Here is a 15,095-nt window from a genome sequence, read left to right on the forward strand (position 1 = left end):
GAAACGGAAAACAATTAAATTAGAAGAAAACCCTGAAAGAGCTCGAGCTCGAGTCTGAAAACATATATGTGTAGCATAAAAGATAAATATTTGTTGTTTATTATGCATTCATTCGTTCTTGCACAGAGGTTCAAACTCAGATTCTCTCATTTTCCCATACAATCCAGAGCTTTCTTAAAACTGGACTCTCTCAAACTCAGACTCTCTCATTCCAACTCGCCACATCTTTTTCAAGCATTTCATCGAACACTTGTATGGTATACTCAAAAGAATTGCACTTTGCATACAATCAAAAAATGGAGCTCCTCACAACAATATCAAACAAAAGACCAGATATCAACAAACGTGAATGTAGCAATTTTCCTTGATTAGCAAACAAAATTAAATGAGACCCAAGCCTTTCCATGGATTTGTTCCCTTTTAGAGTTTTCTTCTTTGTTTTCAAACAAAACAAATCCACCAAAAAAACCCATGAGAAAGACCGAGAAATAGAGAAAGTGACTTACAGAAACAGTCTGAACTGAAGAAAAATCACCCACTTCCGTCGTTCTATGCCGATCTCAGAAAAGAAATCATCGTTACTTTCTGTTGTTTCCCACTCCCGCTCAATCGTTCAAACCATCGATCGTAGCTCAAGCAGAGGTCAAAATCTTTCCAATTCCGACTGCTTTGTGGCTCAAAGGTATAGTGGATTTCAACAAGAGAAAGGAAATAGTCTAGTGGATGCGTTTTAGGGTTTTTACATTTTCTATCCATGTGCCATGTATTATAATTTTATTAGGGTTTAAAATTAGTTTTAATGATGTGTAATATGTTAATTGGTATTATGGGATGACTAGACTAATGGTGTTAGCCAAATAAGTTTACTGTTTAGATTGGGGCATTTTTGCTCTAATTTGAAAAATATAAGGATATATTTATGAATTTATTTGGTATAAGGATATATGTACTAAAACAGACAAATACAAGGGCAAATATGTGTATTAACCCATCTCTAAATTAACACGGAAAAGAGATTTGATCCGACGTTGAAATCGAATGAGCGGTGCTTTCTTCCCTTCTCTGTCTCTATCTACTCTGTCTTCGAAAGCTTGGATATTCCGCCACGTTTACCATGGAAATGGACATATGCCAGAGTCTCGTAGCAACAAGCATTCATCATTTCCGAGATGTTCAAAGACACGCTTTGACCCAAAAGAACATATACCACAAAAGGAAAAAAATTACCACAAAAGGAAAAAAATGAGGGACAACGAGAAATCTGTAAACCATTCCATTTCCGATGGAGAACCATGGACTCTGAGAGTTTCTTGATTGTCTTTGGAAAAGCATAAAGGTGCGTCTTTTCCTCATTTTCTAAGAAAACAAGCAGGAATTTAGAAAACCCTAAACCCCCACAAATGGAGGAGACTGGAGAAAAAAGTTTGACTGAGAAGAGGGAGGAGCTAATGGCATCATCAACTACCAAAAGAAAACAAATGGCCCATTTCTTGAATCCTACTCATACTTCAATTAAACCTTCATTTCCCAAAAACCCTAAACTCCTCTCATCCTCTTTACCTTCCACTTCTGATTCTAAAACCAAACCAGTAAAGGTCACTTTAAGAGGATGGAGAAACATATCAACCGAATGGGGATCATGGGTTCAACATTTGGAAGATTCATATCATTCTGTGTGGAAAAGAGCAGGAATTTATGAAGCAATAATCAGTTCCACTTTCAAATTCCAAAGAGACAACGATGTAATCATTGGCCTTGCTGAAAAATGGTGCCTTGACATCAACACATTTATCTTCCCTTGGGCAGAAGCTACTATTACATTAGAAGATATAATGGTTTTAGGAGGGTATTCTGTTTTTGGTTCCCCTGTTTTTGGTACTCAAGAAAGCAAAGAACTTGAGGAAATTGAGGAGAAATTGAAGGCGGCTAAAACTGAATTCTGCAATCGGAAAGCATGGATTGCCATGTTTATGTGTAGTGGCAGCGACATAGAGCATGAAGCATTTCTCTCCTTATGGTTGGAAAGGTTTGTTTTTAATGATTCTAGTACAAAACTTCAAGATCAAATCTTTTCTATTGCAATCCATTTAGCTAAAGGGGAAGTTTTTGCTCTTGCTCCTGCTGTTCTTGCTAGCATTTATAGGGATTTAGGGTTGTTAAAAACCACAATTTTAGCAGCCACTGAGTTTAAGGAAAATGAAAATAGTGCACATAAATTAGCACTTACTCTTTGCTCTCCACTCCATTTGGTTCAATTGTGGGCATGGGAGAGATTTCCAGCATTTCAGCCACATCCAAATGTCATCAATAATGATGACCCCAGATCAGCTCTTTGGAAAAATGTGAAAAATGTTAGGAAATCTAAGTGTGTGAGATCAGATTTTGATTCAGCAGGTGAGGATTTTGTTTGGCAACCTTATTTACATGGTTTGCACCTCCATAAGTTGCACAAAGAGAAAGGACAATGGAAGCGTTTTGGTCTAGATTTATTAGCCTATGCTTTATGCTTGAGAGTGTCTGAGCTTGTTGGTCTAGATTGCGTTCAGCAATATCTTCCTCATCGAGTAGCAAGGCAATTCGGGTTGGATCAGGACATCCCTTCGGATATTGCCAGAACAGAAGTCCTTCCAGATCTTGCTTGGTCTAATTACATTAGGCCTTTTAATGATACCAAAGTGTATGTTCCATCTCACTTCTCTAAGCCTGATGTTACTATTAGATACTCGGATTGGTGGAACCGGATGGGGATAGATTCGGAGGATAGGATTAAGGATACAATCTTCAATCCTGTTAGAAGAAAAAGAAGCTCGATCTCAAGATCGAAAAGGGTTCCACAGGCTTCGATAGGACAAGCCGTCGAAAGCATTATTCAGGCTGATGTTGCAATAGAACCGGTTGAAGTCATTACTCAGGCTGATGATGCAATAGGCATACCATTGAATGAGTTGAAAGAGGAACCTGAGACTGAAACTAGGATTGTAAGCAACATTGATGAATATAGTAGTGGTGAGGTACCCGGATTGGCACTTGAGGCTCGGATTGGTGTACTTGAGGAAATGGTTGCTAAACTAAAAGCTGCAAGAGGCTACAAAAACTAGAAGAGTTCTGCAGGTTTGGAAGAACTTAATCTTAGGAAGACTTCTGAAAATGAAATCGTTTTGGTTAATTGGTTAATGATATCAGTTTTAACAGATTAGCATAGTATGTAGAAAATTGTGATGCATGTACATCAATAGGTAGCTATATTGGAGGCAGGGGCGGAGCCAGCCTAGGACCCGGGGGCTGTAGCGCCCCCGGCCACCGGCTCCATCCTTTGAGTATCCGCTGTTTTGCCTCTTGTAGCCTCTCCTAATATTAGTGTATATAAACTTTATGTAGGATTATTTTAAATTTTAAAGATAGATGAGATAGATAAAGATGCATAATTCTATTTTAGAGGTCTTAGAACTCTCACCAATTTTATTTTATTTTAGAAACTTTTTATTTATTTTAATTTTATTTTTTAATAATTATAAAAATATATTACCATTATTAATTAATTTAAATGGACTCTTTATTTTGATAACACTTTTAAACTCATTTTTATTATGTCTTTTTTATTAGTTTAATTTTTAAATTAAATTTTAATTTATGAAAAATGTAAAAAATTTAAAACTGAAAATGTTATAATTTTTAAAAGCTAGCATTGAACTAATAGAAAATTAAATACGTTGGATATTTTTAATGTTTTAACGAACACACAAAAATGATGGTGTTTTAACGTATTGGATTGGAGGTCAAAATTTTTCTTTTTGCCTAGATCGCATGGCTAAAATTAATCCCTCTAAATTTAAATTCCTAGTTCCATCACTCTATATGGAGTTTGCTTATGGTAAGCAGACTAATTGTTAAAATTTGATTAAACAACTTATCATTATTTTCATCTTTATATCTAATGCCGTCACAATATTATTCAAGTAGGAAGCAAATGGCTTGTATTTTAGTGTCCCAACTAAAGAGATAAACTACCTAAAGTTTAGAGATAAACTAGGGCTAATTATAAATGTAGTCCAATTAAGAGGGGTCATTTACATATCTAACTCACTTTGTTTCCATCTTATCAAATTAGATACTTTCAACCACTTTGGATAAAATTATCATTAGTTCTATTCGATCGATCGATCTACTCCTGCTTCTTCTTCATCCGTTTCTTCTTCTTCTTCTTCGTTTAACTTCTTCTTCTTCAATTTCTGATACCAATCGTTAGCGATTTTTGATATTATTGACGTATTATGTTTAATTTCTCGTAGAAATGGTATGTTTTTTCTTATACGCCTGCTTTTCTCATTGGTCTTACCTCTTTCTGCATCTATAATAGTATCGTTTTAATTTCCTCTATTTTCCACAATTTTTCTCCATTTTCCTGCATTGTTGTTCATTCGTGACGAAATTTGTCGCATTTCGTCATAATGCGACAATTGTTGAAAAAAAAACAATAGAAAAATACTATTTTTCGTTTGGGTTAACTTATTTGACACTAATCAGATAATTGACATGATGCTAACCTAATAACTATCATCCATCAGGGCCGGCACCGGGCATAGGAGAATACGTACGGAAAAAGTGTGGAAGACGAAAAAATTGTAAAACGAGAAAAATGGAGAATATAGGAAAATGCAGCTAACAATAGTGTGATAACTTGTGGAAAAATCCTTGATCGGAGCACTTCCCTGTGAGGCGCCGTTGGGATCGGCCGGGGACACTCCGTTGCCAAAGTCAGTAATATTTCTGAGAATAAACTGTAAGCCCAAAAGTAGAGAATCAGTAAGTGTACATTTGATCCTAGGAAGCTGGGGTATTTATATAGGTTTCTGTAACCTTCAGCATTAATGGGGAAGCAGGTGAAGAGTCATGTCATTACTCATCTTTAATTGCTATCAATTCTCCATCAATCCCAGCATTTAGCATTGAAACCCTCAGAGTTGAGGTATTCGAATAGTCAAGTCTTTATTCCCCTTTAATGGCTATTAATTGCCATTTAATTGTATTTATTCCCATTTAATTGTATTTATTCTCATTCATGGATGGTAATAAAGGCGCCTTTTAGTATTCTTAGATCCGTCAAGGCGTATGTAGCTCTCCTTGAGAGCTATGGCGGGTCTCCACTACTCGCTCTCATCGGGCGTATCTCGTTATGGCGTATCTCGCCATGGTCCACGTGGTGTGGCATAATGCTAGAAACTCATTCATTTTCTTCATTATTTACATATTCACCCCTGCATTGATCCTGCAATAATTGTCATTAATTCCACATTAATCATGCACAAATATCTCTTTTAGAAGGAATAACGGTTTGCCATTATTTATATTAATTTTCCCTTATTCCTTATTCAAGAATAATTTGGGTTGTTATCAAATAGTATTCTGCATTTTCTCGTTTTTCTTGTATTTTGAGATTTTCCATTATTCTCTGTTTTTTGCGGTTTTCCCGTATTAAATGTTTTTTCAATATTCTTTGTTGTCCATGTTTTTCTTGACACTAATCAAATTTTCTTGACACGATCATGACACACAATTTTTTGAATTGAGTTTGGGTTAACTTATTTGACACTAATCAGATAATTGACATGATGCTAACCTAATAACTATCATCCATCAGGGCGGGCACCGAGCATAGGCCTGGGGTGCACCGACCTAGGATCTAGGGCTGGAGGGGGGCCAATAAATTTTTTTAGTGTTATATTTATATATGAAAGTTAACTTTTTTTTTTTTTTTTTCCTAATAGATAGTGATAAAATCATTCAGGAGGACGTAATTCTTTTTGAAAGTTCTTGGTAAAATTTTTTTTTGCAATCATTACATTTTAATTAGTAAATTTTATATTAAAGGAATCCTTATTGCTTATTTTGTCTAAGTCCATATATTGTAAGGACCATCCTTATCATCCATACATCTACCTCTCTTTATCTCCTTCATTCTCCGACAAGTGTATTTTGAACCAAATTTTGAAGGTTAATTGGTGTTCCAGCTCCAACTAGCCCCCCCCCCCTAGTTCGCGGACTTGCTTCAAACGCTATTTTCTCTGAATCCGCTTCAAACGCTATTTTCTCTGAAACATATTGCGGAGACTGCCACATTGTGAGGGAAAATTTATTCGATGGTTTCGTTTCTTGTAGATATATTTCAACAAATACACAGTTGACCGATATATTTACAAAACATTCCTTATTAATCAAGTTGGAATTGGTCAAATTATCCAAGAACTTCGAGAGGTGGGTGTTGAAATAAAGACATAGAAAAACTTAGTTACTAAGTCCTTGAGCTATACATCTACTGTATCCGATTTCTAAGATGAAATAAAGAGATATTTTAATAAGAAAAAATTATATAGGACAAAACTTGTTTATATGGCTCTGCTACTATAAAGATTGCCAGCTTCGCCGTCTGTCTCATTTTTCTACGGAAAGAGAAAGAAAACAAAGCAGATGATTAAGATATATTTTTATTTTTTTTTGGTAATCTGATGATTAAGATGTTATTAATAATACTTAATTTTCAGTTCAGCCAAACAAAGAAGTGATGCAGCGAAATTAAACAGACTTTCGTCCTAAACGGTTGTTCGCGCACAACAATGCTTAAAACCTTCAACGATCGTTGAATCGCGCACGACTAACGAAAATTGGAAAGAGAGAGAATAAACTCTGAAATTTTATTAGTCAATAAATGCCTTACATAAGGTGGGGGTCGAGCCTTTATAGGCCGGCCAATAAAACCTAATCCGAAACCTAAAAGGAAAAGCAATAAAACAGAAAAATAACTGAAAGTGCAATAAAAACACAAAACGCTGTTTTGAGGCCCTAAATGACCTCGGATGGCTAAAAAACACGTCCGCCATCGGTCTACAGACCGATGGGTTTTATTCAATGGGCCGAATCCAATAAAATTAGGGTCTGAAATCGCTAAATTCCAACGATCCTGTTTTATTTTCAAAATCTCAGTTTCGGGTCCGCTTTCTCCAAATAGTTCAAGACCCGCTTCACTTCATCAAGAAGCTAATTGTTTGACAATGTAACCTAATCAGTAATTTCTTAATTAGTATTGCATTGGAAGAGTCCAACCATGCACTGTCCCCGTTATTCAATATTAACCATGTCGATTGTCTCTCAGATCTTGGGTTAATTACACTATTGGTCCCTAAACTTTATATATTATTTTCATTATGAACTCACAGCTTCAAAATCTAACATTATAATCTATAATAAACATTTTGCTAACATATAGACTCCTTTTACTGTTGACATTATCAAAATCACCTTTGCTAATTTTAAAATAGAAAAATACAATAATTAAAGTAGTTTAGAAATACAACCATCATTTTAGATTTTTTAATTCACTATTTTCAGAATTTTTTCTTCTCATGTCACACAACACTTAAATAATTTCGAAATTAAAATAATTCAAAAAAAAAAGTTTAAAACTAAAAATTTGAACAACTAAAATTTTTAAAATATAATTTCCATCGAATAAAAAATTATATATGTTGTTAAAGTGATCATCTTGATTAATTAATTGTGAAAATGTTTGTTATATTAATGTTTGATTTCCAAGTTCAATAATCATTAGGGTCATCTTGATGAAGGATGAAACTGATTATTATATTAGTAAATTATAAAATTGAGGAACTATAATAGTTGGATTTCACCATTGAAGGACCATAATAAAAGTACATGCAAAATTCAGAGACCATAAATGTAAATTACCCCTGAAGTCGTCGCACGTCATAGTCAGAGCCGATTTGATTGACTATTTCAGTCCACCCCACCTACCGAAGTAGCGACGAATCTTTAATCTTTTGTTTTTGTTTCCTTTTTTGGCATTTTATAAGATTTAATCTCACCACACATTAGTTACTAGTTTGACTTCTTTATGTATATATATATATATAGCTTCCATTTCATTTCTATTCAATACCAGGTAGGTTTAGAAAATAATTAATATGGAGAAAATTCGTCAATATTTCCTTATTCCCATCCTTGCTTTACTCTCTGTAAGCATTAACAATATCTTTGTCTTTTATTTTCTCATCTTAATTTAATTATTTTAGTGCATTTAATGAATGCTAATACATATTGCAGCTAGTTCTAACAGGAAGTAATGCTTCTTTACCCGCACAAGTGTATTGGAAATCCCACTTGCCAAACACTCCCATGCCAAAAGCTCTCCAAGAACTCTTACATATTGGTTAGTCAATGTTTTTCTTCATTATTCACTTTTAATCATTAGGGTTAATATCAAACTGAATTCCGTTGTTACAAGTTTTCGTAGATCGGGTTTTTTTTTTGTTACAAATCAATTCATGTAGTTTGAAAAATTTTCATTTTGGATTGATTTTGTCAAATTTGGCTGATAAGAATCAGAATTAAATGATATTTTAAATACTTTAGTTCTTCAACTTTTTAGATTTGAAGTTACATAAGTCTTGCTTTTTATGAAAGAGAAAATTAATGTTTAGAGTGAAAAAACTCGAAAACGATGATTTTGAAAAATAGAAAATATGAGTTCTATAGTAAATATGATACTAAATAATTTTAATTCTTAAAAGTTTTCATTTTGAGATTGTTATTGGTAAATTTGGCAAAGTCAATAAAAAATGAAAATTTTACAAACAATGGGGTTTTGTTTGTGATAAAAAAACCACAGATACCAATCTGTAAAATTTTTGTAACCAAAGGGTTTAGTTTGAAATTAAACCTAATTAGGTAGAAATTAATTAATCTTATATATTAGATATGGATATTTCTGCTGTAATTTAGGAATATAATTGATTTGTAATTATCATGTTCACACATATATCTTGTGTATATATATCACATTATCAATGAATGGAAAGGCAAGGATTCTACATTGTTATGGTATCATGAGCCTAATTTCTTTCCTAAAAACTCTCTCCTAAAATTTCTCTCCCTAATCCCACCCAAATCTCTTCTTTCTCTCTTCCTCATTCTGCCGTTCTTCATCCCTAAAAACTCTACTGCCACCATGCCAAACAATGAACAAAACAATGGTGCCGCCGCCGCACCAACTCATCCGGCCCTCTCCATTATCAACATTACCTCCTTTATTCGTGATCCTCTCGAATCCGGCAAAGGCCTCTATACCACTTGGGCTGAACTTTTTAAAACACATGCCCGTGCTTTTCAAGTTCTTGATCATATCCTTCCTGAAACCGACGATAAATCGGAAACCTCTTCTTTGGTTATGAAAGCAAAGAATCCAGGTTTATGGTCTCGTGTTGATGCCATCGTGTTGCAATGGATTTATGGAACCATATCTTCAGACCTTCTCAACAGTATCATCGGACCAAATTTAACAGCCGCCGACGCTTGGAAACTCCTAGAACAACAATTCTCCGATAATAAAAATTCAAGAGCCCTTTATTTACAACAAGAACTGTCCAATGCTAGACTTGAAAATTTTGATGATATCTCTGCCTACTGCCAACATTTGAAGTCCCTCTCGGACCAATTAAGCAACGTCGGGGCTGCCGTATCCAACGATCGTCTCGTTCTTCAATTAATTTCGGGGCTCACTGACGCCTACGAGACAATCGGAACACAAATTCGCCACAATGACATTCTGCCCAATTTCACAAAGGCAAGGTCCATGTTATTATTGGAAGAATCTGCCTGTAAAAAACGCACAGCCGCCACCGTCGGATCTGAAATTGCCGCCGTTACTATCACCCAACAGTCCCCGTCGAATCAAGCTCCTCCATATTCAAATCACGTTCGGCCTTCTTTCCCTCAAAATTATGGCGCTGCTCGCGGTGGCCGGGGTTATTATCGCCGTGGCAGAGGCGGACGGGGCAGAGGCGGACGATGGCAGCAAAATAGCGGTCCTCGCTGGTCAGGGGCTGTTTCTTTACAACAGCCATGGGGGTACGGGCCATGGACTGGACAGGCGCCCCAATGGGCCTATCCCCCATGTCCTTATCCTTCTTGGCCCAATTCTTCACATGGTGCAACTCATGGTGCAACTCGCGGGCCTGTTTTTAATAACAATTCTTCTGCAGTCCAGCCAGGCATATTGGGAGCCCATCCGCAGGCCCATCTGGCCCAGTATTACACTCCAACAAACATTGAGGCGGCTATGCACACCTTGACAATCACACCACCTGCAGAACCTTGGCATATGGACACCGGCGCCACTTCTCACATGAGCGGGGATGGAGGTAAACTCACATCTTATTTAAATAAGAGTCCTAACACGAGTATCGTAGTAGGTAATGGCACTTGTATTCCTGTTATCGGTCTTGGTAATGCATCCTTAAAAACAAACAACAAAACCCTAGAATTGAACAATGTTTTACATGCCCCTAGATTAATCAAAAACCTTATATCTGTGCGGAAATTTGCTATTGATAATAATGTGTCCGTTGAATTTGATCCTGTTGGTTTCTCTGTGAAGGACTTGCGCACGGGGATCCCTATTATGAGATGTAATAGCACCGGTGATTTATATCCAGTCACATCCTCCTCTTCAGAGTCTTCTTATGCTTTAAATGCTTCTGTTTTATCTCCTTCAGTTTGGCACAATAGATTGGGCCATCCTGGTCCTCAAATTTTAGACAATCTTCGAACTAATAATTTTATTTCTTGTCCTAAAAATGTTGATTTTTCTATTTGCAATTCTTGTGTGCTTGGGAAACATATTAAATTGCCTTTTTATGCTTCTAAAAATATGTCATCAATGCCGTTTGATATTATTCATAGTGATATATGGACATCTCCTGTTCTAAGTTCTAGTGGCTATAGATATTATGTTCTTTTCCTAGATGATTATTCTAATTTTCTGTGGACTTTTCCCTTAGCAAATAAATCTCAAGTTTTTTCTGTGTTCCTCACATTCCGAAATTACGTACGTACTCAATTTGAAAAAGATATCAAAACTTTTCAGTGTGATAATGGTGGTGAGTATAACAATAGTCATTTTCATGATTTTTTTAACAATAATGGTATGCAATTCCGTTTTTCATGTCCACATACTTCCTCCCAAAACGGTAAATCTGAACGAACGATTCGAACAATCAATAATATAATTCGCACTCTTCTAACACATGCTTCTTGCTCTCATTCTTTCTGGCCTCATGCTCTTGCTCATGCGACCTATCTTTTAAATATTCTCCCTCACAAAAATCTTAGTCTTCTTTCACCGACTCAAATTCTCTACAATCGTACTCCTTCTTATACTCACTTACGCACTTTCGGTTGTCTTTGTTACCCACTTGTCCCTTCTTCCTCTAGAAATAAACTTCAACCTAGGTCCTCTCCATGTGTGTTTCTTGGATATCCATCCAATCATCGAGGCTATAAGTGTTACGACATCTCCGCGCGGAAAATAATTATATCTCGTCACGTTATTTTCAATGAAAGCAAATTTCCATTTTCCACTCAACATGTCTCGGCCTCCCCTCCCATTTCTTCTATTTCCAACTCACCTACACAAACAACCCAACCCATTATTCCCTTCCCCACTAATGCGTCCACTCCTAACCAAAGCCCAGTTTCACCACGGCCCAACAGTCCCAACCCATCTTCCCAAAACAGCCCAGCACTTCCCCCTTCTCCTCTCGACAGTCCCTTTCCTTCTCCAATTCAACACGGCCCAAACACAAATTCCCCACAACAGCTCACCTCCCCACAACAGCCCACTTCCCCGCCTTCTCCCGATCCTATACACGCCAACCCAACCCAACCGACTCACCCTATGACAACCCGAGCTAAACTTGGAATTTTCAAACCCCAAAGAAAGCTCAACTTACACACCACCACTATTTCTCCTATTCCTTCTAATCCCTCACTTGCTTTACAAGACCCTAATTGGAAACAAGCCATGACTGAAGAATATAAGGCTCTTATTGAAAATAAGACGTGGGTCCTCGTACCCCGTCCTTCTAATGCTAATGTTCTTCGTAGTTGGTGGATTCTCAGGCACAAATTTAATGCAGATGGATCTTTTGAAAGATACAAAGCAAGACTTGTTGGAAATGGGGCGAATCAACTTGTTGGGGTAGACTGTGGTGATACTTTCAGTCCAGTTGTTAAGCCAGCAACAATTCGAGCTGTATTAAGTATTGCACTTTCTAAAGGTTGGCCACTACATCAGCTGGATGTAAAAAATGCTTTTCTTCATGGGGATCTTCATGAGACTGTTTATATGCATCAACCACTGGGATTTCGGGATCCCAACTATCCAGATCATGTATGCCTTCTTCAAAAGTCTCTTTATGGTCTCAAACAGGCACCACGGGCGTGGTACCAACGGTTTGCCTCTTTCTTGTCTACCATGGGTTTTTCTCACAGTAAATCTGATCATTCACTGTTTGTCTTTCGTCGGGGAGCAGAGATGGCATATCTACTCTTATATGTGGATGACATCGTTCTAGCTACTTCTTCCACTGCTCTACGAGAGTCAATTATCAACAAATTGAGTTCCGAATTTGCTATGAAAGATCTTGGCCCATTGAGTTATTTTTTAGGGATATCTGTCACTCGGAGCGCCGGCTCTCTTTTTCTGTCTCAAAAGAAGTATGCTACTGAGATCATTTCTAAAGCCGGTCTTTCTTCAGCAAATTCCTGTACAACACCTGTTGACACTAAGCAAAAACTGAGTGCTTCATCTGGTTCTGCTTATCATGATCCATCTGAGTATCGAAGTTTAGCTGGTGCATTACAGTATTTGACTCTCACTCGCCCAGACATCAGTTATGCTGTTCAGCAAGTCTGTTTATTCATGCACGATCCCAAAACGTCTCATATGGCAGCTATCAAGCGGATTCTTCGATATGTTAAAGGAACCCTGGAGTTCGGACTTACATTCACAACCTCTTCACTAGATTCCTTGGTCTCCTATACAGATGCAGATTGGGGGGGATGTCCTGACACTCGACGTTCTACTTCAGGATATTGTGTTTTCCTTGGTGACAATCTTCTGTCTTGGTCTGCTAAGCGGCAACCCACTTTATCTCGTTCTAGTGCTGAAGCAGAGTATCGTGGTGTTGCTAATGTCGTATCTGAAACTTGCTGGATTAGAAATCTTCTTCTTGAACTTCATTGCCCTATTAGTAAATCCACCTTGGTATATTGTGACAATGTGAGTGCAGTTTACCTCACTGGTAATCCTGTACAACACCAACGTACCAAGCATATTGAGATGGATATACATTTTGTTCGAGAAAAGGTTGCTAAAGGAGAGGTTAGGGTACTTCATGTTCCTTCTCGTCATCAAATTGCAGATATTTTCACCAAAGGTCTACCACAAATTCTTTTCGACGACTTCCGCTCTAGTCTCAACGTTCGACCACCTCCCGTTTCGACTACGGGGGTGTATTAGATATGGATATTTCTGCTGTAATTTAGGAATATAATTGATTTGTAATTATCATGTTCACACATATATCTTGTGTATATATATCACATTATCAATGAATGGAAAGGCAAGGATTCTACATTATTAATTATGCTACCTGTTCAGATGGAGGAATCACAAGTGATTTTTTAAAAGGGAGTTTGATTGCAGTTGAACGTGGAAAAAGGGTAACATATGGGACTGGTTATTGGTCAGAATCCCAAGCTTTTGAAAAGGGTCAGATATTCAATGCAACAACTGTATATTTCCAACGAAATAATCTTCGTCCCTACAAAAAGATGAACATTATCTTCACCAAATCTATAACCGGAGTCAATTTCTTACCAATCAAAGCAGCCAAATCCATACCCTTTTCTACCTCAAAGTTAGCACAAATCCTAAACTACACTTCAATAAATTCAAATTCAAATGAAGCCAAAGTCATGAAACAGACAATTGAAGAATGTGAAGCACCAGGAATCAAAGGAGAAGACAAACACTGTGCAACTTCATTAGAATCTTTAGTTGATTATGTGGTTTCAAAGCTTGGGAAACGGGTTAAAACGGTGTCGAATCAAGTAGAGGAAGAGAACAAGGAACAAGTTTATACAATCCAAAAGGGTATCAAAATGATGGGGGAGAAAAATCATGTTGTGTGCCATAAAGAGAGATATGCATATGCTGTTTATTACTGTCATAAGATAAGGGATACAAATGTTTATGTGGTTCCTATGATTGGTGAAGATGGGTCTAAAGGTGAGGCAGTTGTGGTTTGTCATTTAGATACATCAGATTGGAATCCAAAGCATTATTCTTTCCAAGTGCTTAATGAAAAACCAGGAGGAGCTCCGGTTTGTCACTTTGTTAATAGTGACACCATTGTTTGGCTTCCCAATTGAGTTCTTGAACATCTTTGGAGAATAAGTTACAAGTTATAAAGTTCAATTACAAGTCTATTGAGTACTGTTTATCTAGTTTCATCTTTATCTTTTACAATTCTTGTTCATATATGTTTCTCTTATAGTATCTATAGATTATGTGTTTGTAACCCTAATAAAGAGAGATTGTTTTCATAATCAATATACTTTAAACCCTAATTACAATATATTAAGGGTTCATTTGATTCGGGTAGGGGTAAGAGAAAGGAATTCAGAAAGGATACAAAGGGAAAGGAAAAGAATGACCCTGAATTCTTCTATAGTTTGTATTTGTTACATAGAGAGAACGACGTTCTCCTAATTTATGACTGTTTTGATTCATAAGTGAGAACCAACATGTTAAAGAGTCGTGGATTCTTTTTAATATCAATTTTTATAACTACATGTTATGCATGAATAAACTAACATGTAACTATAGAACTTAAATCAATTACCTAACCATTCAAATCAAAAAGTGGTAAATCAGAGGAAACTGAAATAAAATTAATTAAAAAATATGTATAAAAATAATATTTAATAATAATAATAATAATTTTAAATAATTAAAATTGAAATAAAGTGAAAAAATATCAATAATAATTTTCGGGAAAAAAAGTACGGTGACAAAAAGGGAAATTATCATAGGATAACAAATTAAAATAAATAAGTGTAGGGATCAAAAGTAAGATTTTCTCAAAGGTAAAAAGTAAAATAAATAAGTAACAACATATATGAGTGTTTTACTGCTTTATTGGGTTATTTACTGAGTAGGTTTATTATTGTAATTAGTT

At 36.2% G+C, this 15,095-nt stretch overlaps 2 protein-coding genes across 2 annotated transcripts; both read left to right on the forward strand.

Annotated features, from left to right (window-relative positions):
- Positions 1 to 1,187: 1,187 nt before the first annotated feature.
- On the forward strand, positions 1,188 to 3,543 carry LOC136219050 (uncharacterized). Its single transcript, XM_066006272.1, has one exon. The coding sequence runs from the start codon at positions 1,401 to 1,403 to the stop codon at positions 3,096 to 3,098; it is 1,698 nt and encodes a 565-aa protein (XP_065862344.1). The 5' UTR covers positions 1,188 to 1,400; the 3' UTR covers positions 3,099 to 3,543.
- Positions 3,544 to 7,953: 4,410 nt separating this feature from the next.
- On the forward strand, positions 7,954 to 14,473 carry LOC136220743 (BURP domain-containing protein 3-like). The gene is made up of 3 exons (XM_066008529.1): positions 7,954 to 8,027; positions 8,116 to 8,221; positions 13,514 to 14,473. Exons 1-3 carry the CDS (start codon positions 7,977 to 7,979, stop codon positions 14,284 to 14,286), a joined length of 930 nt encoding a protein of 309 aa, XP_065864601.1. The 5' UTR covers positions 7,954 to 7,976; the 3' UTR covers positions 14,287 to 14,473.
- The last annotated feature ends 622 nt before the right edge of the window (positions 14,474 to 15,095 follow it).

This window comes from Euphorbia lathyris, chromosome 2 (genome assembly GCF_963576675.1).
Source record: "Euphorbia lathyris chromosome 2, ddEupLath1.1, whole genome shotgun sequence".
Classification (NCBI taxonomy): Eukaryota; Viridiplantae; Streptophyta; class Magnoliopsida; order Malpighiales; family Euphorbiaceae; genus Euphorbia; species Euphorbia lathyris.

Bases quoted from the DNA above. Each gene is read 5' to 3' on its own strand.
- LOC136219050 (XM_066006272.1), top strand. From the start codon at position 1,401: ATGGAGGAGACTGGAGAAAAAAGTTTGACTGAGAAGAGGGAGGAGCTA.
- LOC136220743 (XM_066008529.1), top strand. From the start codon at position 7,977: ATGGAGAAAATTCGTCAATATTTCCTTATTCCCATCCTTGCTTTACTC. The intron at 8,028-8,115 runs GTAAGCATTAAC...TACATATTGCAG, and splicing joins CCATCCTTGCTTTACTCTCT to CTAGTTCTAACAGGAAGTAA. The intron at 8,222-13,513 runs GTTAGTCAATGT...CTACCTGTTCAG, and splicing joins CCAAGAACTCTTACATATTG to ATGGAGGAATCACAAGTGAT.